This window comes from Paramisgurnus dabryanus, chromosome 5 (genome assembly GCF_030506205.2).
Source record: "Paramisgurnus dabryanus chromosome 5, PD_genome_1.1, whole genome shotgun sequence".
NCBI lineage: Eukaryota > Metazoa > Chordata > Actinopteri > Cypriniformes > Cobitidae > Paramisgurnus > Paramisgurnus dabryanus.
In genome coordinates this window covers 34,161,975-34,187,704 of record NC_133341.1, presented here as the reverse complement: position 1 = coordinate 34,187,704, position 25,730 = coordinate 34,161,975, and the positions used below count along the sequence as shown (strand labels likewise).

Genomic DNA, 25,730 nt, shown 5'->3' with positions numbered 1-25,730 from the left:
TGTATAGTTAGAACCCCAGTCATGTTTTTGAATGGTCGTGCATAATTTCCTCAGTTTCCGCTGAGACAGGAGAAATACAGATTTCAGTGTTGCACTTCCTTCTTTCAATTATGTAAAAATCATCATTTTGCATCATTGAAAGAAGGAAGTCCAATATCTTTGTTGAGGGGGTGAGACTACAAACACCCCTTTTTAGGCACCAAATTCTAAATGTATGTTACATTTCACCTACAAATATAACACACTTTCAATAAAGATGAATGTTTCTACGGGGGAAATGCTCCTTTAAGTATTATAAGTAGTGTAAGTATCTTCATATGCTTAACATTATTAACATGTTTGGAGGCATAAAATGTTTGGAAATAATGACAGCAGAGAAAATATTTTAATGCACATTTGCATTTTACATAACAATGATTAATAACTTTATTTTTTACAAAAATATTTTTAATTGTATGACTGCTACTAAAAGAATCTATCTTAGTGACTGCTAACTGTTTATGTAATGTCTTAGAGCTAGTGAACTAAATATACATTTTATATCTGAAACAGTATAACACATACATATGTTGATTTTCTCAGCAACAATGCAATTCTATAGACTTGACAGAGGTTTTCCTGAGATGTTTCTTCTTAAGTTTGAGACCTGACTGGGTAAAGATGTAATTTGTCTCACCTCCCTTAAACTCATCATCATCTCTCATTAGTGATGATCGTGTCAAAATAAGATTATTATTATTATTATTATTCAGAAACTTACTATAGTCTCCTCATAAGCCAACTCGTGCGTACATATGCGTCAGTGCGACAGCTGCGTCACTTTTTCAAATGTGAATTGGAATTTATCTTTGTAAATTAATACACAAGTTGCCAAAATGTAAACTTGAGATTTACTCGGGGGCACAAAAGATTTACACTGGGGCACGTGCCCCAGTAAAAGGGGTCTAGCGACGCCCCTGATGTAAGGTCTTTATACACCTCTAATAATATAGTTATGTAAATTAAATTGCATTTCTGTCAAGAGATCAGCAAAAAAGTTACACAATGCACCTTTAAGTAACTGTCAGTTAGCTATACTGATACAACAAATGAACGATTACACCACTGAGTGTCAAACAGCGGTTAACCCACCTCCTAACTGAACTAGAAATCTGGAATGGCATCACCCCACCCCAGTAGTCTGAAAAGCGTTGGGTCAAATGGCAGCTCGCCCGGCCACCCTGCTTTTTGTGACATCATACAGTGAGCTGATCGGCCGCGCAGCGCTGCATTGAGCCGAACACACCACTGGATTAAACTCTGAACCGCAAGTGTTACTTGTGCCCATCCCCAACACCAACAGGTAAATAAAAATCTTTTACTGAGGAAAACAAAAATATTCACTAAAATTACACACAGGTATTGTTTAGATGTAATCAGCTGGTTTAATAGTAAGGGTATAAGACAGACAAATAAGCATAGGTAAGCACATCAAAACCTTCCTCTTAACCACGGCTTTCATCACGGATTGTGCTCATGAACACGTCTTATACTCTAGAATGGATTCACGCAACGACGTAGCCGCTCCTCTTGAAAAGGAAGTCAGAATGAGTGCAGTGCATGTAGACAGAAAGAGTCAGTTTCTAGTCCCCTGCAGGGTATCTGTCAGTATCTTATTATATTCGGCAAGCTGTTTGTTGATGTTCTTCACCACCGGGCGATAATCGCTCTCAATGGCCTTTGACGCAATGACTGGAGATCAGAGTTAGGGATCCTTAGAGAGTCACAAATGCATACCCATTTTCTGTTTAGGTCAAATTGACATTCAAGCATTCAGGCAGTAATGATGAACAAAGGATACAATCTTTCATAACATAGTTGTTCTGCTCATAATGTTGCCACTTTCTCTCCATGTTGATCAGCTACATAATAAACACACACATGTAAGACATTATTTTGTAACACATCTGACACACTGGGAACATCCATGTTGATGTAACGTTTGACAAAGCCATTGCAGCAGTTTGTATCATTTTGGCAGCATGTTTCAGGTGAACAATCCCACAATGCATCACTAAATGATTGTGAATTAATCTCTATAGAAGTATTCCCTGTTTGCAACCTGCTATTACATTCATTTCTTAAAGGAAACTCTCCCAAGTTTGTATGGTGTTAAAATAGGACTAGGAAAGAAAATGTTATGCAAACTCATAGCAATAAAATTTCTGTCGTTGACATGGTCTGTATTTTAAAGAGCAACTATTGTCCGATTCATGATTTTACATTTCCTTTGCTAAAGGTACAAACCAAAAAGTAAACGATGACGTGAATTATCATTTCCAACATCGTTTCTCTTGGACTACAACACACACACAGACTGTAGGCAACAGTTCACTTCCTGGGATTGGTGATGAAGACCGATATTATTATAATTCCTCATGCTTCAGACTCACAAGCCTGTAAGTTAACTCCTCTTAGCATTGCATTGTGAGCGAATCTTTCAAACATGGTAAGGAGTGTCACATAATGTCAGACTATTCAGACTAGAGGTCTACACGGGTCCAAAAATTCTTACCCGATCGCGAATAGACCCGTAAATGTGCTTCACTGAACCGACCCGGACCCGTCTGTTATTTTGAAAGCTGGACCCAGAACCGACGTGGACCCATCATTTATTTAAAAACTGGACCTGAACCCGTCCGGGAAGACACAGACCCGACTGGACCCGACTGGCAAATATTCTTAAGCTAAATGCTATTAATAAGTCAATAAAACAAGTAGCAAAAATTCAGTGCCACGGCTGCTGACATTAGCTTTACTTCTTTGCTATCATCTCTGTGCTCTTTAAGCAGAGTCTGTGCGAAAACTTTAGATATAACAGCAAGACGGTCAATTTTTTATTTTATTATAAACATTGGAGAAGTCAGTGCCAAACGCACAGTATGGCAGAATAAGTCCCGCCCTCTAAATAAATTGTCAAAGGTAAAATCATTGCGTCTCACTGCAGAAGCTCCTGACTGGTAGCCAGAGAAACATTACAAAAGCAAATGTGCGTTAGCTGCCTGGGTGGAGCAACCAAATATAAACTTTTTAATGCATCTTGAGCGTTATATATCTATGCGACAGTTCATCTGAGATTTAGTTGCTGTTTTTGAAATATTTGATTTAAATGTGAGTGTGTGTTTTGTGTGTATTACCCATAATGTTAAACAGACCCGGGACCCAAAGTAATAGATTGAGATCTGGCTGATCTGAACGTACATGTGTGCGCTGTTTCTGTATTTCTCACCTCTACATGAGTCTCATGCTCTTGTAATTGACTCCTAAAGCATTCAAACTCTTCATTCATGCTGTTTATCTTTTTCTTAAAGGTCTCCTTCATCTGAATAAGCACAACTCGATCATCCTGCAGCCTCTAAAAGCAAAAACAGAAGCACAAAAGATTACGCAAACACCTACAGTCAAAGGTTTTGAAGCAGAGCTGAAAATGAAATACACAAGAAGTAAGATCTTCTACGTTTGTTATTACATTACTTTATTTATCATTAACCCTAACCCTATTCAATTATATCCTTTATTTGATCATATCATTTTGTATATTCTTTACTATATATGGTAGCCCTGTGAACCGTTAGTAGGAAAATGATAAAATGTGGTGCTTGGAATGGTCCTGAATAATAATTTTGCCAAGGACCAACTAGGACCAACTCTATAGCATCACAATTTTCAATGATTATAACTTTTGAACCATTTGTGCAAGAAACAACAAAGCTGCTTGCTCTCCTCTGGCATATCATTTTTCATATCATACATTACACCCCTGCCCATAAGAGTAGCAGTCACTGTGAAACTGACTGTACATTGTTACTTTATTTATATATGAATTAATAAACGGTGGATTTGTTACCTTCTTCCTGTCCTCCCCGGCAGCTTTAAGAGCATCTAAATCTCTGTACGTGTTCAACTCATGTGACATTAGTTTGAGTTGATCTGTTAGAGACTGGAGCTCCGTCGTGACTTTTCCTTCTAACTGCTCCACCTTCAGAAGGTCCTGCTGTAGACGTTCACTCTCTATGAGGACAAATAGACCAAAAAAAACCCATCAATAACACACTTACAATGTGTTACACAACACACATGATGACAACTGACCGCTCCCATCATGCACTTGCAGCTAGGCTAAAGGGTTTTTTTCTCACCTAACTGCTGTCGCCCTGTTGGCTTGCTTACTAGGAGACTGCTGACATTAGCTTAACTTTGGGCCTTTTTTGCACATGACATTAATACTGCTTTCATTATTATGGCCCAATTACATTCTTAGAGATTTCACTACTTTAAATAAGTATTACTCCGTCCCTACATTATTTTATTAGGAAATAAATAAGATTTCCTTCACAGAGTGAGAGAGGATTTGTTGGTTTAGCAAGAGGAGGTGGGTTGCCCGGTTGCCTTAAGGCTTTGGGTGGATTTCTCTTGGAGGTATCTGTTGGGGCAGGGAAATGTGTCTCTCGATGTGCTTGCTGGTGTTTTTGGGTAGGGTTGAATCTGAGTTTAGGGACGACCTGTAGTTTACTTTATTAGGTTAATCTATGTTCCAAAATTGCCATGTTTTTGTTATTTCTTGATTTTCTTAAACTTGAATTGTTTCTATTTCATGTAAAGCTGCTTTGTAACAATAAACTATTAAATTAAAGGCAGAGTAGGCCGGTTTAAGTCTAAAAAAAACTTTTTTCCAAAACTGTCTTTATATACCAATACATAAGTAAAATGTAAGAACTCTGAAAAGGGAGTATAAAAATCGAGTGTCTGTTTTAAACACAGCTCATTTTTCTATTAACTCCACCCCCTCCCTTTTGGGTTTCTTCTGAAGCCACGCCCCCAAAACACATGAACGCGACCGCCGACCGCGAGAGGTCTACAGACACTCGACTTTTAAGTACTTACATTTTACTTATGTATTGGTATATAAAGATAGTTTAAACAAATTTGGAAAAAAGTTTTTTGGACACGTCCTGCCTATTCTACCTTAAATGTGAATTAAATTGACCAAAAAAAAAAACACAAGAGCATCAAGATGCAGGATCCAAACAATGGAATATGTTTGCAGCTTTCTTTGACTGGACTGTGTTGAGCATCAGTTTATCCTACAGGTGTCACTACAAACACAGATTTGAGTTTTGATTAACATCATCCCTAAACAAGGTGCAAACCAACAGCAGTGAGCAAAAACACAACATTGACAAGTTTCAGTGGTTTTGTTAACGCACACCAACATTCGCGATGTTGCCTTTCCAGAGGTTACAACATCTGCTAGTTAGTTTACACATAATAGTGTGCAATGAGCCTTCTGGGTAACAAAATTGTTACAATAACCCATGCTGGTATTGTCCGATGTTTACATACTGATGTATTGAAGTGCTCGTGTTGCCTCAAAAAACTAGAAAGAGTATTGCTTAATCTGTGTATATGCACACAGGGACCCACACATCCATGTGATTGGGTGTATAGCCTTTTTTAAGGGGGTGGCAGGAGGTGGAAATAGAACAGGAAGGAAGTGAAATAGGGCTGCTTCCTCCTGATAGGCTGCATGCCCAGATCAGTGTTTGGAGAGAGACTGTGTGTATGTAGCAGTTAAAAAGCCCTGTCAGCACTTCTAAGCTTTCTGGACCGTTTCCTTCTTCAAGGGTCCTTTCATTGCGTACACACACACACACACACACACAAACACAGCAGTCATTATACAGATAAATGGATGTTTATTAATGTTGTATCATTAACAATAAGAGTGGACTATAAAAGTAAAATAATGCAAGATCAACAAACAGGCGAACAATGAGCGATTGACAGGAAGTTGTGTGTGGCGCGTTTCTCCCTGGCTCTAGGGAGATTAGATAAAGTTTGGAAATCAGTGAAGAATGTTGAGGAGTTTCATAAAGGCAGCAAAAGCACTTCACTGGGAAACTGATAAAACCTTAACAACTAGAGAGAGAGAGAGAGAGAGAGAGAGAGAGAGAGAGAGAGAGAGAGAGAGAGAGAGAGAGAGAGAGAGAGAGAGAGAGAGAGAGAGAGAGAGAGAGAGAGACTACTACTACAACACGAAACAACCCTGACAGTACAGTTAACAAAAATGGTAGGGAGTTGGTGTGTCTCTGTCGAGGTTTGGGCTTATATATGCTTAATGGTAGGATCCGAGGTGACTCTTTAGGTCGATTCACATACTGCTCATCTCTTGGCGCTAGTGTTGTTGACTATGCCATTACAGACCTAGACCCCTCCTTATTACGAGCATTTACAGTCAGACCACAGTCTACCTTATCAGACCACTGTCAAATAAACGTGTTTATAAAAAGAACACAACAAACTCATAGAAGCGAACAAAAGCCCTGCAATCTGACCAAATTGAACCCAACATTTAAATGGTCCCCAAACTCTGAAACCGAATTAATTAGTGCAGTCAGCTCCAAAGACATTTCCAACTTAATTAATACATTTAAAACAACACAGTTTATGACTAGTAAAATCGAGGTAAATGCTGCAGTACAACAAATAAATCATATTTATGAAAGATGCGCAATCAAAAGCAAACCTACTCCGTACAAACAAAAAAACTAAAGTAAAATCTGGAGATGAAATCTGGTTCGATAACGAATGGAAAAGTAAAAGACAACGTCTTCGACAACTCTCCAACCAAAAACACAGAGATCCACACAAACAAGAAATAAGACAAAACTATTGCGAAGCACTTAGGGATTACAAAAATACAATCCACTACAAAAAAACAACAACACCTCAATTATACTCTCAAAGAAATCCAAGACTCAATTCATAATAATCAATTCTGGGAAAAATGGAATAGCCTAAACAAAAAACAAAACCAGGACATACCCATACAAAATGGAGAACTATGGAAAGACTATTTTAAAAACCTATTCAGGGAAATCTCCTCAGATAGTCTTACACCTGATCAAAAAAATGTACAAACTAAACTAAAACAATTGGAATCCATCATTAAAAACAACCAAAACCCCTTAGATTACCCGATTAGCTTAGAAGAACTAAAAGAAGCACTAAAGAAATTAAAACCCAGAAAGGCATGCGGTTTAGACAACATCAGAACAGAAATGTTGAAACACAGTCCTGCAGCAATGCAAGAGGCACTTTTAAAAATGTTTAATTTAATCCTACAAACTGGACGCTTTCCTGAAACCTGGAGTACAGGTTTAATACACCCGCTATATAAGAGCGGAGACAAATTTGACCCCAATAACTACAGAGGCATTTGTGTAAATATTAATCTAGGGAAGACTTTCTGTAGTATCTTAAATGCTCGGATTCAGGCCTTCCTTACCAAACACAACGTCTTCAGTAAAAGTCAGATTGGATTTTTACCAAACCACCGCACCACTGACCACATTTCAACACGTTCATCATAAAAACAAAGGCAAAGTTTATGCATGTTTCGTTGACTTTAAAAAAGCATTCGACTCGATATGGCACGACGGCTTATACTATAAAATTCTACAATCAGGCATAGGAGGAAAAGTATATGACATCATTAAATCCATGTACTCAGAAAACAAGTGCGGAGTTAAAATCGGTGACAAAAGAAAAGAATTTTTCAGTCAAGGACGTGGGGTGAGACAGGGCTGTAACTTGAGTCCAACTCTGTTTAACTTATATATTAATGAGTTAGCAGTGTTACTGGAACAATCCAGCACACCCGGTCTCATCCTAAACAACTCAGAGATTAAAGCTCTTCTGTATGCAGATGATCTGGTGCTATTGTCAGACACTGCACAAGGTTTACAGCAACACCTGGACCTGCTGGAGAAATACTGTCAAAATTGGGCCCTGACGGTCAATCTGAAGAAAACTAAAATTATGATTTTCCAGAAAAAAGCAAGATTACAGGATAACAGATACACATTTACTCTAGGAAACACTGCACTAGAACACACCTTACACTACGACTATCTCGGGTTAAAAATCAGCGCATCAGGCGGTTTTGGTCTCGCGGTAAATGCACTTAAAGAGAAAGCTAGACGAGCATTCTATGCCATCAAAGGCAAATTTAAACAAACAGACATTCCTGCTACAGTTTGGTGTAAAATATTTGATAGTGTAATAATGCCCATAGCTCTGTATGGTTGTGAGGTTTGGGGTCCACAATGCCTAACAGATTACTCCAAATGGGACAAACATCCAATGGAATCCCTGCATGCTGAATTCTGTAGAAATATTTTAAGAGTTCAGAGAAGAACACCTACTAATGCATGCAGGGCTGAATTAGGCAGATATCCCCTAATAATACACATCCAAAAACGCTCCCTTAAATTCTGGTCACACTTAAACTCAAGTCCCCCGAACACACTTCAATATGAAGCCCTTAAAACCCAAGAGAAGAGACCTAAAACCAGTCCCATCTGTCAACTGGCTCTAAAACTCCAGACCAGCACTAATGAACGCAAACAAACCACAATAAACCAAATCATTAAAGAAAGTCAAACTTTATATTTGGATCATTGGGATAATGAAAGTAAAAACCAAAGTAAACTAGAATGTTATCGGGCACTAAACAGAAGATACAGTCTGTCAGAATATCTCTCCACAGTTAGAGATGTAAAGCAGAGACGAATCCTCACTAAATACAGACTCAGTGATCACAGTCTGGCAATAGAGAAAGGCCGACATAGACAAACATGGCTCCCAAAAGAAGAGCGAATCTGTGTCCATTGTGACAGTGGTGAGATCGAAACAGAGACACACTTTCTCCTTTACTGTGGTAAATATAAAGAGCTTAGAGAAAAACACTCATAGCAGAGTTTCATAACTCTTCAGATTCAGATCAAATGAAGATGTTACTGGGGGAAGACAGACACCCATCAGTTGCTGCTAAATTCATTTATCAGTTACACACCATCAGAAATAATCCACAGCCCTGATCTTGTACAGTATTTTTATTTTACCTCTCATCTGCCTCCATAAATGTACATTTGTATACTTCCAATGTTTATATTTCAAAGTCTACTTTATATTGTAAATATCCTCTGATTCTATTTTATTTTATTTTGCAGTAGTACTTCATCCATCACCCAGCACCTTAGCTTAATTGCACCTTAATGTTTGTCAATATTGTTTGTGTTACTGTATGTTTCTTGTTTTATGTATAATGCTTTGGCAATATTGTAAGTGACACAATCATGCCAATAAAGTTCTTTAAATTGAAATTGACTAACCTGAGGAAAGGCCTTTGGCTGTACTCTGAGACTTGTGCATCTCGGTCTCTTTGAAGCTTAGATCATCCTGCATGGACTTGAGCTCTTGTGCGGTGACTGCAGACAGCTGCTGCAGACGATTGATGTTCTGAGGAGAAACAGCCTCATGTTAAACTTTTATAACTGATCTCTGAACATCCAGGTATCATATAAGAGCACGAGTTTTACCCTGCTTGAGTGTTCAAGTAAAGCCACAATGCTGCTCTGTGCGTCTCTGATGTGCTGAAGCTCAAGGGATGTGTTCTCTTCAAATGTATTTAGATACACTGTAAGAACGCACATGATTAAAAATCATCATCATGGACAAACAACCCAGGTTGTGTATTTACTCATACAACATTACTGTCCAGACAGACTCACAGTCAATTTCTTCCTCTCTCTTCTGAAGCTCTCTGTACTTCTGTGTTCGTTCCCCTGTGTAGATGACAAGAAACTTCATTACTGTCATCTGTAATTTTATCGTAGCTAAGTACCTCCAGGATTATGTGATTCCTTAATTTGTGATATTAACAAAATCTGCAATAAATTCGCACAGATTTTCACAATAAGACAACACTGTTACCAAGTGACTTTCATCAAAAATGTGTTTAAATCGTTTACTCTACTAGCTTAAGTTCATCTGTAATAATGTGGATAAAACAAATCAATGTTATATCAACTACATTATATAACTTTAAACAAATGTACATAGTTAAAAATAAATAAATGTAATCTACACACAGTTTCAGACCGATTACCGATCGACACATCCCTATAGTGATTCCAGCCAAAGGCGCGTGTCATTTCTATTGTTAAATCTCTTTGTTTGAAACATTGAATCATATTGTTCACGTGGTTTTAATTCAGTCTAAAAGCAGCACCTTGATGATCCTCCATGTCAGCGTTGAGTTGTCGCATCTCTTCAGAAAGATGACTGATTTTTTCCCGCACATCTGTTAATCTGAAAAACAGCAGATATTTAACTTCAGTGTGTAGTCTGATAACTTTACATCTTCATAGCATTAATTAACAAATATTAGTAACAGGCCAATATGAAACTAAAATCACGTGAAGAACTTCAAAGAAACACACATGCAAACATCGGTGTCCACACAACTTTCCTATCTGTCCACCCTCCACTTCTCTTTCTCTAATTCATTGACTATATGCTGAATATAATGTACAGTTTGAACACTCACTTCTGTTCTCTGTTACTTCTTTTTATCAGCTTTTACGTGATTATTTCTAACTGTGCAAATACGTTTAGATAAGTTTGTTTAAATTGTGTGTTTTGCTCTTATTTTAAATATTTTCTCTTTCTTTTAAAACTTGCTATAGAAAATAAAGTTTATTATTATCAAGTCCACTGTTACTGCAATATAATGACAAGGAGTAAAAGAACACAAAAGCGTAATGACAGATATTCATCAGTCACTGGCCTATCGTTCATCATCATTGAATCTGATCTCTAACAAAAGTCCTTTACAAAAATGTAATTTTCTCTGCTTTTTGCTAAAAAATGTATATTTTTAAAGAAACCTTTTTATTTTTATTTATTTTTATGTTTATATATTTTAAGAAGAAAATTTTCTGGAAGGCATTAAACTTTTGTGAAAATCATAAAAAAAATGCTGGTGCTGCCTGATAACATTATTTTTTTAACATGCTGGCTAGGAAAGACTGGAGAAACTTGAAATAAAATACATACTGGCGTTCCATGCTGGCTATTTCCTGGTTGTTTTCTTTTACCTAAAGAAGACCCACAACCACAAAATCATGATAAAACTCTGAATATAATGGATATCATGAAATCTTAATAGTGCATTGTTAAGGGTAAAGGACAAGAGACTTGTTTAAAAAGGCGTTCTCTCTCCTCTTGAGGGGAGCCCATGGTTCTGTCTTCAGCCAGCATGGCTTCTCTGCGGTTCTCCAGCTCCAACAACTTCTCGTGCAGCAAGACTGCTTCCTGTTTGACCTGTGAGTGAAGCAAATCCTGCGCCCGCACATGCATGTTTGAGCGTGTCAATCTCAGCAATCTTTGGTTTTAACTTTAAAGCAGTAAGTGCAGCAGTTATTCATAATAATATATTTCACAGATATATGTGGTCAGGAACTACTCATTCACAATCATGCATTTAAAATCACAACCCCTGCCAATAAAAGTGCAATGATCTACAGAAAGACAGTCTGCATGGCGGTACATTTACACAAGGCGTAAGCGTTAAAGCTTGACGGAAGGTGTGTCTGTAGTGTGGCCAACAGCCAATCACAGTGGCCGCATGGTCTTGCATAAACGTAATTGGCTGGCTCTGCACTAGGTTATTTGTATAAGCTGATCTGATTGGCTGATGCACGCATTGGCACTTGAAAAGTTGTGAAATGTTCAACTTTTTCGGCGAGCAACAGCAGTGACGTAATGCCGACGGATCCACAATTCTGTTTGGCAACGCATGATGTCACCCAAATAAAGTAAATGAAAAGCGTTAACGCTTTGTGTAAATGTACCGTAACACTAGTCTCATTTAGCAAGCTTTTTCACTTTAGTAAAACATTTTTGCGTACAAAAAGTCACTTAATTATGCTAAGCTGATCATGATGTAAATCTAGTGATGTACATGTCAACGTATGTAATTGTGTAAAGACACATTGTGGTATGTTTGTTTCCACATACCGTCTCAAACGTCTCTTTCCTGCTAATCAAAGCATCCAGTTCCTCTTGCCGAGCATCCAGCTCCTGGATAGAGATGAGAGGAGACAATAGGTGCCCATGTCAGTGATTTAGCAGAGATTCATGTTATCACCCAAAGGGTTTAATTTAATGTCTCAGTGTTGAAACACATCAGCAGTGCAGCCTGCTGAACTCCTTCCTACATACACAGTGTTAATTATTTGAACTAAACTGCACGTAAGTCTTCTGAGATCAAGTAATGAGGAACAGACTCATATTTACATTCATAATTCTCCTTATTTTCTAGCTCTGGGCAATGGGGCAGCAAATGTCATGATTTTGTGTATGGTAACTCTCATGATTTCAAACTGTGCTGTCATACCGCCACCGGCGGGAGCGTCAAAGTGGCCGGAAGTCATTCATTTTTAATGAGAGGCGGCGGCGAGCTCCGTCGGGCAGCGGCGCGTCATGTATGGTGTGAGTGTTGAGGATAGTTGAAATCAGCTCAACTTTATGGTAATAAGCTATGACGCAGTTCGGCTGCAACCAATTGGAAGGCGAAACCTCCGCTTGAGAGGATTCCAGAGAATACATTTGAGCGTCAGAGCTTCCACTACACCTTTTCTATAGCATCGTTAGTAGGCCAGCCAGAGCTTTTATTGACGCTCTCGCCGGTGGCGGTGTGAAAGCACAGTAACCCTGGGCCACAGCTGTGAAAATTGATTTGAGATGCATCAAAGATAAAAGTCTGTTGTTCCTTTCACAAAGTCACAGAGAAAAGAGAATACAGAGGATTAAGCAAGACAGCTTGATGAGCCATTTTTATGTAAAGATTTTGCAAAATGTTCCTTTTGTTATGGGTTTGACTTTTTGCAGAACTATTCCTATGATTTTGATTAAGGGTCAAATATAATCATCATGACTTATAATCCGCTGATATAGTCAGAACACTTTTGTGTATTTTTGGGGTGGAGTGAGATAACAAACCTGCAGTAGCTCTTCATTTGTGGCTTTCATTTCAGCATACTTGGTCTGTTTATCAGTAGACATCTTTTGAATAATGTCTTCTGCTGCTTGTTTCTCTTGGACTATGTTGTTTTCCACAGCTCGGATCATATCTTCTTTCCTTATGAACAGAGAGAGCTATCAGCGTATACACCGAGTTGTGAACAGGAGGTGCTGCTTGAACGTTTGTGAAGTTCAAAGTTTTCTGATTTCTTACTCTGATTTTCTTATTGTATTATCACCAGTTTTAAATATATATATATATTAAATGTCAGATGTATGTTTATCACTTGTATGTGTTTGTTAGGCTAGGGGCCATTGCTGTGATTAACACCTATCAGGAGGGCCACCACCACAACAATGCCAAATATTTGAGATATAATTTCTCAATTACTTCAAATTCTGTTATACAAAAATGTTTCTCAAAAAATGTACACAGCAGTGTCCTATATAGTTTTTAACAGTTAGCACCAAACTTTATCCCTAGATTTTAACTTAATTTACAGGTTTTCAGTGAACTAACATCATTGTGTCTTCTATTCCTAACACACAACTGAGCTCACAGTTCAAACCTTGAAAACAGCTTGACCAGATGGGCATCAATAACCCTAGATCTGTAATGAAAGTCCCCAATTTTGTTTAAAAATGCAAAGCTAAAGAAATTTTGTCCATTCTGAATATAGGCTTTAAAACATCATGATGACCACTTGTGTATTTCACAGGAGCTACAAAGACTGAAGTACCCAAAAGACAAAACACCTTCACTTACTGTCTTCTCTCCGTGAATATGACGTCCATACCTTCAGCCTCTCGATCATTCTGAGCTTTTAGCTAATGAGACCAGCAAAAATACAATGAGCAAGAACATAATAATATGACACCTTTAATGCATTAACCCTTGATTTCACAGACAAGGCCAGGCACGTGCACAGGTAGAGCTCAACTCCTTTTTATTTTGAGGTGTTTTATTAGATTTTTTTTTTTTTCAATAAATCAATGCTTCATCTGTCTGTCTATTTTACAAATATATCTAGCCAATTAAAGGTATTAAAAACAACTTGTAACAAAGTCTTTTTTGATCCACCTTAATCTGTCAGTCAAACCTCTTAACTCTGCCCCCTAGGTGCAGCGAACTGAAGTTTCTTAGCGGACCGCTGAACGTCTTGCAACGGTAAATAAATATCTGGTTGTTTGAGTACCATATGTCTCTTTACAAAAGAAACAGTAGCATGTCTATAACGGCTCATATTTTATTATTCTGAGTGATCCTCGTCGTCACCTAGGTAACGTCTAAATATATTTCTAAGAAATCTCTTCTTTGATTTATGATAGCTATCTTCTGAAACACTTAATTCCTTAACATTTAATCATATTATAGCGATATGGTCACACAGTATGGTTAATGTTTACGATGTTAATATGCATACTTGCATTCTTTTAATATATAAATATATTATCTAACTTAGAAAAGTATATATATATATATATATATATATATAAAACTTTTGAGAAGATATTTATTCGAAAGGTGAGGTGCCCTTTTTCAGTTTCAGCACATGCCCCTCAATAGGTCTGGACAAGGCTTAAAGTTAGCACTAAACTAAGACACATGTTTGAGCTGTCCCAACAAAAAATAACTGGCACTGACAGATCTTGAAACATCTTACTTTAACGGAGGCCTAGTCCTGGCTTTAGCTAAGTCTTGTCTGTGAAACCAGGCCAATGAGTTTAGATAGGCTCTCACCATAATGATGTCATTAACCACTTCATCCATCTCAGTGTTTGTGTTCAGCTTGTCGACCAGCTGGTAATGTGACAAACAATGATGACTTTAATTATGATGACAACCATAATGACCCTTGTATTTCTATAGGAAACTTCTAAAGGACATCATTCATTCATTTTAAAGATATCTTGCTAAAATATTTGTGATTATGTACCATGTTGTAATCAGCCAGCTGTCCCTGAAAGTCTTTTATTTCTCCGGCAAGACCTTCTGCTCTGTTTAAATAAAGTTTAAAAACATTAAATACATTGTTACATTCTGATATGATAAATAAACAAAAATAAGCCCTATTCGGACAGGATTCGTTTTACAGGGAGACTTCTGAGAAAATTGTGCTTCTCAGAGGTCCTCTGTGTTTTCAATCCCTTCCAAATCGGCCATGTCTGTGTCTTTCTCAAATGACCTCCGTAAAAATTCCAGAGCAATTTACCTCCTGTTTTTCGCCAAAGTCAGAGGTCCTCTGAAAAATGTAATCCCATCCGGATACGCATGTCTGCGTTTGCAAGCAATATCTTTTGACAATGCGGTTCTTTTCGTGTTTTGGTCAACATGATCTGCTGTGAGGTCTTACTAACATGCATATATTGTAGGGCCCGAGTCCCATTTATTCAGATATGGATGTTTTTTTTCCATTCGGCCGATAAAATAATTAAATCAAGACGAGCCGAATATCATACGCTGTTAAGACTGGCCACTGTAATATCAGTATAATGTAAACCTTATTTTGTTCAACTCTGGAATGGTTATGTTAATTAATGAAGATAATAAATTGTTGACGTCATGGGGGACATGTTGAAACTCAAACGTCGTTTGGAAAACGAATCCTGTCCGAATAGAGGATCATATTTTACATATCATTAAACGTTACATTTTATTTAATAAAGGCAGTGCTGGACAAAAGAGCTGCCCAGTGCTGAAACCAATGAATACTTTAACATCACTTTACTGCATACAAAGCCAGTAAAGAAATGTGTAATGAATCAGTTAAGACTTATTAGCGTGATTGTCTTGCACTGCCGCATCAGTGACCAACAGGTCAAACCTTTATTAGCTCCTGGGACATTTTTATTCAGCATTCAATCATGAAAACCTGTTTAAATAGACCCCCAAAACATCATCACAATTTTATAGCAGGGCATAATAGGACCCCTTAAAAAACTTTCTCCTGGGATCACCCATTTACTACTAAAACATCTTTATTGCTAAACTATTTATTTAAACACTAAATCATTCCAAATCTAAGGTGTAGGATATCATTAATCTATAAAAAACAGCAGGCCAGCAACATCTTTGCATCTTGAATATTGAGGTTATCAAACATGAGGAAATATCAAATTATTTACCTTTTCTCATAAGAAAGATACACTGAATTCTCCTGGTTAAAGGTGTCAATGTCCTTCTGTAATTTGCTGGACTCTGTTGACAATTCATTTACTTTACTCCTGTGACAAACAAAGAAAATGTTTATTATCTGGGGAGACACTTAGTTAACAAACGTGATATATTAAGTCTTTACCGTAGTAACCCAAGGTAATATGATTTATCCAGGATCTGCCTCTGAGGTCCTTTATAAGTGAAAAAATAACAGTCAGTGTGCAAACCTTACATCACATACATTTATGGGTAACACTTTACAATAAGGTTGTGCAATTAGTTAATGCATTAGCACACATGAACTCTCAATGATCAATACTTCTACACATCTTAATTCATGTTAATTTTGGCATTTACTAATACATTTATAAAACCAAGTGTTGTAACTGTTAACATTAATGAATGCACCATAACTTAACAAGAATAACTGTATTGACATTAACTAAGGCCTGGGACCAGTCGAGCGCTGATGAGGGGGCGTCTGAAATATCGAGGGGAAGCAATCACATGAATGAATATAATTCTACAGCTAGAAAATACATATAGCTTTGGTACATTTCTAAAGTTTTAACAAGTAATAAACAAACATCTCGGTAACCCAACCACAAAACTGCTGTGAAACAAGCTAATGTTATGCTAGATAATGTTTGCGTAAGCCAATTATTTGTTAATTACACTGCATTTGCAACATTATCTACAAATGGGCTACCATGTATCGCTATTTAGACATCCTGTCAGCAAAATGTAACCAAATGTCACTATGAGAGTCAGGAGAAAAGTCAACAAACATTAACACAGCCAACCTATACAGAAGCTCTTAAAAGACACAATCTTGAAATGTTTTAATAAAACAAGTAACGTTTAAGAATAATTGTTCTTATTTTACACACTGTGGTCCCGACGTTAGTGCAGAGTACCACGTATTTTTGTTGTATTCGTACCGACTAGTAGATTTTTGGTACCATCCCTATTGAATTGTAAGCAAATCTTTCAAACATGTTAAAGAGCGTCACATTTCCGGCTGCCGTCAGAGGTATTCAGGCCAATCACAATGTACAGATTAGCTGGCCAATCAGGGACACAGAGCTTTTCAAATCGATGAGCTTTTTACAAAATCAATGCGTTTGAGCATTTGAGCTACAAACATGTACGATATATGGAAAATGATGTGTTTTTTGAACCAAAAACCACACAAACACATTGTATTATACCAAATACACAAAATAACATTGTTTTTTTAGCAATGAAATAAGTGCATGGGAGACCAGAGACATAGGGACAGTGTCAAAAGATTTTTAACAACATCGACCGATATATCTGTTTCTTGGTATTTTCCCTGCTATTTAAGCATTTTCCAATTACCGGATATCGTTTTAGTGCTGTGTTCAATATATCGATACGACGATACATCGTCATGGACGCCTGACGAGGCGCGCATCGATACAGCACCTTCCGTATAGATTCGGATGTAGTTTTGAAAGTAACGTGACAAATTGCTGTTGATCCGTGATCCATATGGAAAGGACGCATGTGTCCCGCGGAGTACGTAGAGTTAAAGGTGGCGGGGTATACTTTCACTTTGCATGTCTGTCTCGCTGGCGCACGTGTCTGCATAGTGAGCCACGTACTCGCGCACTCTCTCTCTCGCGCGCGCATTAAAGTCAATGAGTTCAGTATGAAAGCACAGATATCTTAGCCTTTACTACTGCAAAGGGCTTTATTAGCCACTCTCTTATAAAACAGTACTAACGCATTTGAGAAGAAACACGACAAAGATTTGCATGTGAAAATTGTATGTCTAGAGAAGAGATACAGAGCTACTTCAAACTAGAGGTCTTCACGGGTCCACTTAGATCCGAAAACCCGAGGTCCGACCCGAGACCCGATCGGGTTCGGGTCTAAAAGTTTCACATGTACTTCGGACACGGGTCGGGTACAATAATAGCGGCATCGGGTCTCGGGTAATTTAAAAATGAATGTGTCTTTTCTGAAAGGACCCGAGAAGACCCGAACTCTCTCGCCTGTGTGCGTCAATGTCCTTTTCAAACCTCTCATCTGTTTGCCAAGAGCGCTTGCGACATTGTGTGGTTGTCGGAAAGTTCATTTTCGTTGAGACAAACATGTCAGTCAATTATAAATGTACATTTTAGCGGTTACATTGGTGTCGTCCTCAGATAACAAAGTAAAACGAATGGAGCAGCTCGCCAAATTGGTTGCAAGGCCACCGGAGTTTCTTTCTGTCTGACTGCTGCGCGTGGGTCTGCAGAATGCACACACGTCAGTGCCGTTTACATTCGGTTCCAGTCGGGTTAAAAAAAAATTTTCACTAGTTCGGGTCGGACTCGGGTCTAATTTTCTCGGGTTTGTCTCGGGTCGGGTATTTCTTTAATTTTTTTTTTTTATATGCACGTCGGGTTCGGGTATGAAGTGATTCGGGTCATTTCGGGTCGGGTACATTTCTTTGGACCCGAGAAGACCTCTACTTCAAACTATAACTGTCACATTAATAATCTGATTTCTATTAAATAATATTAGGTCTGACTGCATGTTTATAGATATATTCATAGATGCAGAATAATGAGAGACAAATATAATGCCTAGAGTAAGGCGCCATCATTGTAAAACTGCTTTTAAAAAAACATAAGTTAAGTACTAACTGTGGGATTTTAAATATTTCTAATAGCTAATAAATGAATGGCAAAAACACAACTGTTACAACACTGCTTATTCAATGTACAATAAACAAATAATAATAAAATAATAATAATAAAGTTACTAAATTCTGAACAAAAATGTAATTCAAAATAGTCTTGTATCGTGATGCGCATCGTATCGGGACCCTTGTATCGGGATACGTATCGTATCGGGGAATTGTTGGAGATACACAGCCCTATATCAGATATATGACCAATAAACGCCGCCATATTGTGGCCATTTTAAGAATTGCAAGCTGGACGCCATTCTTATGCATCTGCAGAGAGGAGCTTACAACAACAACAACAGCAACAACAGCAGCAGCAGCAGCAGCATGCACAGCAAATATGACGTGGAGTGACGTGACCTCATTAAAAGGACTTTGAGTATACTTTACGTTGCTTAATCAACTTATTTTACAGACTGATCTATCCCTAAACAACGTAGCTTTACATGAATGAAATGACCATGAATGAATGATTGGTGGAATTAAAAATGCTGAATTAAATTTGTTCTTGTGTTATTTATGCTTATTAGTAGCCTCATAAAACCATGTTCAGATTGCTGTTCACTTATTGGGTTGAAGGCTGAAGCACAGCCACCACAGCTCTTTTCACAAGATTACCCTAAGTTATATTAACATTTTTATTTTTAACTCCGCCATGGACGGTCCCAAGCCCGGTCTGAGAAAGGAGGAGGGTTAGGCGTGGGGCTAGCAACCCCATCCTGGAAAAAAAACTCTTGCTACAGAAACGCAAAAAAGAGCAACAGGTAATTCCGCCTTGGGGAGAGATGGGTCTTCACTAAGATGTATGACGCTGTGCAGTGAAAACCAAGGTAAATTGGAAGCTGCAGGGCCGAACTGCCTTCTCTCAGCCAGGGCAATCAACATCGGTACATGGAACGTGAGGACCTTGTACGAAGCGGGGAAGATAGCGCAAGTGACAGCAGAGATGCGGGGTTACAACCTCACCCTGCTTGGAATCAGCGAAACTCGATGGACGCAGTCCGGACAGAAGAGGCTGATCACTGGCGAGATGCTGCTGTACTCGGGACATGAGGAGGAAAACGCCCCCCACACACAAGGAGTAGCGCTGATGTTGTCAAGAACAGCACAACGAGCACTCACTGGATGGGAAGCCCACGGCCCAAGGATCATAACAGCATCTTTTCGAACAAAGAAGAAGAAGATCACCATGAATGTTGTGCAGTGCTATGCACCCACAAATGACAGTGAGGAGGGAGATAAGGAGCAGTTTTATAACAGATTGCAGTCCATATTGGAGAGTTACTCAAAGAAAGATGTCACCATCCTGATGGGGGATTTTAATGCCAAGGTGGGGAAGGATAACATCGGGTATGAGGAAGTTATGGGAAGGCATGGACTTGGCAACATGAATGAAAATGGCGAGAGGTTTGCAGATCTGTGTGCTCTAAATAACCTGGTGATCGGCGGTAGCGTCTTCGCACATAGGAGGATACACAAGGCAACCTGGGTGTCACCGGACGGCTTCACCGAGAACCAGATAGACCACATCTGCATCATCAGGAAATTCAGAAGATCCCTACAGGATGTTAGAGCGAAGCGAGGAGCAGACGTTGCATCAGATCACCATCTAGTAGTGGCAAGACTGAAGCTGCAGTTGAAGAAGGAGTGGATGGCAACTACAGCACAGAGGCACAAGTACAACACCTGCTTTTTGAGGGACACACATAAGCTGGAGGAATTTAGGGTGGCTTTGAGCAACAAGTTCCAAATACTGCAAGAAGTAGAGGAGGAGGAGGATACAGTGGATAACAGATGGAAAAGAGTGAAAGAGACCATAACAACAACATGTAGGGAGGTCCTTGGACACTCGAAATGCCAGCACAAGGAGTGGTTGTCAACAGAGACATTAAGGAAGATTCAGGAAAGGAAAAAGAAGAAAGCAGCCCTTAACAACAGCAGAACAAGAGCAGAGAAGGTCAAGGCACAAGAAGTTTTCACAGCTGCCAATAAAGAGGTAAAGAAGTGTATTAGAACCGATAAGCGGAACTATGTTGATGGTCTGGCATCCGAAGCAGAAGAAGCAGCAAGAAATAGAAATATGAAAGATCTGTACTCCATCACAAAGACGCTGTCAGGGAAGTTCTGCAAGCCAGGTAGGCCAGTGAAAGACAAGGAGGGGAAGATATTGAAGGGAGAGGAACAACAAATGGATAGATGGAGGGAACACTTTGAAGAACTGTTAAACAGGCAAATGCCAACAAACCCGCCAAACATCAATCCAGCAGCAGAGGACTTGCCAATAGACTGCAGTGTGCCCACCAGAGAAGAGATCCGCAAGGCAGTAGGCCAGCAGAGAAACGGCAAGGCAGCAGGTCCTGACAGTATACCAACAGAAGCATTGAAGGCAGATCTGGAAACAACGGTAGAGATACTGTTCCCTTTGTTCAAGAAAATCTGGGAGGAAAATCAGGTGCCCACAGAATGGAAGGAGGGATACATTATAAAGCTACCTAAGAAAGGCGACCTCAGCAAGTGTGACAGCTACCGAGGGATTACGCTACTGTCTGTTCCAGGAAAAGTGTTCAACAGGATCATCCTGAATAGAATTAAGGACCAGGTGGACACCCAACTCCGTGACCAGCAGGCAGGCTTTAGAAAAGACAGATCCTGTACGGATCAGATCGCCACCCTCCGTATCATTGTCGAACAGTCACTGGAGTGGAACTCTCTTCTCCACATTACCTTCGTAGACTATGAGAAGGCTTTTGATAGCCTGGATAGGAGTGCCCTTTGGAACCTTCTCCGGCATTATGGTGTGCCAGCCAAGATCGTCAACATTATCCAAAACTCGTATGGCGGTATGACGAGCAGAGTGGTCCATGGAGGGAAGCTTACGGAGAACTTCGAAGTGAGAACCGGGGTTCGTCAGGGATGCCTGCTCTCGCCCTTTCTCTTCTTACTAGCCATTGATTGGATAATGAAGACTACAACGGAACATACAAAAACAGGAATCCAGTGGACACCATTTACACAACTCGACGAACTGGATTTTGCGGATGATTTAGCCTTGCTATCCCACACCCGACAGCAGATGCAAGACAAGATAAATAGCATAGCTGCCACCTCCGCTCAAGTAGGTCTGAACATCAATAAACATAAGACAAAGATCCTCAAGGTAAATAACATCAAAAACGACCCAGTCCTGTTGGACGGAGAAGCGCTAGAAGAAGTAGAGGCCTTCACCTACCTCGGCAGTGTCATCGATAAGCAGGGTGGAACAGACGCCGACGTCAAGGCACGAATACGTAAAGCAAGAGCAGCCTTCCTACAGCTGAGGAACATCTGGAGCTCGAAGGAACTGGGCCTAAGGACAAAGGTCAGGCTGTTCAATACCAATGTCAAGACCGTCCTTCTCTATGGTGCAGAGACATGGAGGAAAACAGTGGCGACGACGAAGAAAGTTCAGACCTTTATCAATTCCTGTATGCGAAAAATCCTCCTGATCCGCTGGCCAAATACCATCAGCAACCATGACCTTTGGCAAAAAACCAATCAGCTTCCTGCAGAAGATGAGATCCTAAAACGACGCTGGAGATGGATTGGCCATACGTTCCGCAAGCCAGCTTCCAGTATCACCAGGCAAGCACTCAACTGGAACCCCCCAGGAAAGAGAAAAAGAGGAAGGCCGAGAAATACATGGCGCCGAGATTTGGTAGCTGATACCAAAGAATTTGGATATACCTGGAGTCAGCTGGAGAGAAAAGCCCAAGACAGGGATGCCTGGAGAGCTCTTGTCGGCGGCCTATGCCCCAGGAGGGGTAGCAGGCATAAGTAAGTAAAGTAAAATATTAACATTTACTAGATAAACATTATTTCAAATCTAATCTAAAAAACCTATATCTCTTTGCTCAGTACTATCAGTCATAATGTATGTCTTCTAAATCTAAAGCTTTCTGTGTGTATTTAAATATCTGAACTCTTGGCGTGTGCAACTGCACTCGTTTATGTTTTGGACTGTAGCAAATGACTACTATCTATTTCTTTGTTCTTTTTCGTGTAAAATGTTTGCTGTACTATAACTGTCTTTGTAAAGCGTCCTTGAGCATGGGAAAGGCGCTACAGAAATTAAACATATTATTATTATTAAAAACATCTAAATAAATGTGGATATTAATTCATTATTAATTACATCCGTGAGCTGTCGCAGTTTGATACAGTTAATGCGTGAGTACAAGCATAGATAAACAGCGATGTCAACACAGCTATTTCATAAACTATAACAACAAAATATGAATTATTCTGACATAAAATACCAGTTAAGAAATTCAATGACATATAAAATGTTTTGTTTGTTACTTTCCTGACAATGTATTATTCCACTGTTATTATTCATTAAATTAATATTATTCTTCACTCTTTTAGACGCCTCAATTTATTACACTGTATGTAAAGAGGCAGTGATTATTATTATTATTATAAGGGTTTGTTCAGTTCAGTAGTGTTGGAGGAATTGTGACAAAAAGAAGTATAAAATCAGTTCAGCATATCAGTTAATGGACACATAAGCATCCAAATATTTGGTATGGGTTTAAAGGTCATGTTCTTTCTGATCCCATTTTTTTAAACCCTGGTTAGTGTGCAATGTTGCTATAATAGCATAAATAATTCCTGTAAAATGTTAAAGCTCAATGTTCACTGCTAGGTGATATATTTTCTTTAACAGAATTCCTCTTTCAAAGCCTACAGCAAACGGCCGGTTTGGACTACAGCTCTCTACTTCCTGCTTTAATGACGTCAGTTTTTTTTACTAAACTCCGCCCACAGGAATACGTCAGTCGCCAACTAAGCTAACGGCAAGCTTAGCCGCTGTCGAATTACAACACACTAAACAAGCTACACAATCAGAAGTTGATATGTATTTCTGAAGGAGAACAGAGGAGACATGATGTGCACCTCTCATTGCCGTCTTCATGCCACTGAGACCCTGCTGAGTCACAGGACGATCAGCCACTTTAATCTGGGCTGATAAAACACCAGCAGCCAGGGGTCCACTTCTGCTTCCTGGTCTCCCGGTGCCCGGTACCATCTATAACGAACACATTTATTTGTATCTTTACCAATAAGATATACTCTTATAATTGTGCATGATTTTATATTCAAGCATTTGTCAAACACTGTATTCCAAAGTGTTTCCGAATTTGTAGGGGCATTCCTAAAAAAAAGTAAACGTGAATCTAAATCCCTTCACGAAGGCCCCTTCCAGAAGTCCATTAGTGACGTATAAATGCCATGATCACTTTAAAGGGACAGTATGTAGTTTTTTAAGTATTTTATTCGTCAAAATCAATGTCTTTATTCATAAATATGTCCTCATTGGTGTCAAATTACCTCTACCAATGTTCTGACTTTTCTTTGTAAGGTTAAAATTTCTTCTCTTTATTTACATTGAACAGTTAAGTCCTAGAAGGCTTCCATGTCGTTTCGTCATATTGAAAAACTATAATAGCAGAGAGGGACAAAAAGCAAAGCCTACTGCAACGCGTTTCCGTTCAGAACACATGAACCAGCTGCAACGGACAAGGAGATCAGTGAGTACATAACGGCTATTGTAGTTGCAACACGCATTTGGAAAAGCGAGGCGCTAGAGAGCAATATTCGTTTGAATGCAAAATACAATTTCAGCACTAGATGGGGGTAAATCCTACTTACTGTCCCTTTAAGAAGCCAAGTATCATTTGTGATCACGATCTTGGGTAATGAGTTCACACAATGAATTTTGAGAACAATATGGCAAGGGAATTTGACTTAACATACAAATCTAAGTAGAATTATTCAGAGACTGATCTGAGGTTCAAAGGTAGTAGTTTAGATTGCAGGAAAGTGTATAATAGTAACTGCTGTGTTTATTAAGGCTGTATCTACTTTAAACAACAAGCAAAGCGAAATGAGACAAAAGTAAACTACATTTTACAAGAAATAATATTTAAATAACATTTGACTAAAAAAATATTTATATGCAACAACTGAATCCTGCATTCTATGCACATGTGTAGCGTTGTCAAGGCAACATTGGTCTGTCAGTCACTTCGTCAAGGGAGATTCAGATGCAAACATTTTAATAACTCTGTAACTTCATGCACTACTCCACTATATTTAAAAACTGCAATGCTTTTGTTGTTCTTTGCTTTTCTGTCGTTTCTATTTCATGTGAGCATGCTTTGGAACAATGAACAATTGTGAGAAGCGCTATATAATTAAATATAATTAAATAATTAAAATATATCATTATTTTAATCAAACAGAAAACTTTTATTGCAATCACCATTTTATCCACAGAGACTAACAGAATGAAGTTTAAGAGCAGTTATTGTCTGACGGATCATTTTAGCGGCAATCATCAGAAAATGAAAAGTTTGTTATTTGTCCTATAATTAGATTTCTTACCCCAGTGCTGAGTCTGATGGCTGTTTGTGGAGGTCGGCTGGCTGTTGGTGGTCTTCCAGATCCTGGTCCCGATGTCCCGAGGCTCATGGGTCTTCCGGAGGACGGTCTCTGACTTGCCATCCTGGCATGAACGGAGCAGACATATATTAATTAAAGATAGGAATAATGTTCCAGAAACAAAGTAATAAAACCTGATATATCTAACCCTAAACAAGCACAACAACACTGAGATAAATCATCACTGACTGACTAAGTTAGCTGCGATTTAGCAACACAACTTGTTGTTTTCTTTGTTTTTTCGTTTTGTTTTCTAACACACGTCTGTGAAACCAACAATCAGGTTAGGTTACATAAAGGCGTTAGAAAATAAATGATAACTTACCTCTATCTGTGCATAGAATGTGTCGATGATAATATCACAACAGTGCGGTTAACGTTAGCTCCTTCACCAGGCAAAGCAAACGCTTGTGCTCTGTGTTGCTTAGCAACGGTAAAAGGTTTTTACGACATCCGCTGCGCTGTGAGATCTGCTGCCCT

At 38.9% G+C, this 25,730-nt stretch overlaps 1 protein-coding gene across 2 annotated transcripts; it reads right to left on the bottom strand.

Moving 5' to 3' along the window:
- Window positions 1-372: 372 nt before the first annotated feature.
- On the bottom strand, window positions 373-25,730 carry ift74 (intraflagellar transport 74). 2 transcript variants are annotated; one of them, XM_065251243.1, is made up of 20 exons: window positions 25,576-25,730; window positions 25,194-25,314; window positions 23,703-23,835; window positions 16,209-16,257; window positions 16,036-16,134; window positions 14,847-14,907; window positions 14,651-14,710; window positions 13,676-13,737; window positions 12,889-13,027; window positions 11,905-11,967; window positions 11,083-11,226; window positions 10,942-10,982; window positions 10,115-10,194; window positions 9,615-9,668; window positions 9,423-9,520; window positions 9,216-9,342; window positions 3,887-4,050; window positions 3,269-3,394; window positions 1,841-1,901; window positions 373-1,731 (listed from the first exon to the last, which is right to left on the bottom strand). In XM_065251243.1, the coding sequence occupies exons 2-20, from the start codon at window positions 25,311-25,313 to the stop codon at window positions 1,616-1,618; spliced, it is 1,797 nt and encodes a 598-aa protein (XP_065107315.1). In that variant the 5' UTR covers window position 25,314; window positions 25,576-25,730; the 3' UTR covers window positions 373-1,615. The 2 variants fall into 2 exon arrangements, with proteins under 2 accessions (XP_065107315.1, XP_065107316.1); XM_065251244.2 differs by lacking the exons at window positions 373-1,731; window positions 1,841-1,901; window positions 3,269-3,394; window positions 3,887-4,050 and adding an exon at window positions 4,943-5,135.

Bases quoted from the DNA above. Each gene is read 5' to 3' on its own strand.
- ift74 (XM_065251243.1), bottom strand. From the start codon at position 25,313: ATGGCAAGTCAGAGACCGTCCTCCGGAAGACCCATGAGCCTCGGGACA. The intron at 14,711-14,846 runs GTACATAATCAC...TCACATTACCAG, and splicing joins AGCTGGCTGATTACAACATG to CTGGTCGACAAGCTGAACAC. The intron at 10,195-10,941 runs GTATGTATTTTA...GCTGTTTTTCAG, and splicing joins ATAGCCAGCATGGAACGCCA to ATTAACAGATGTGCGGGAAA.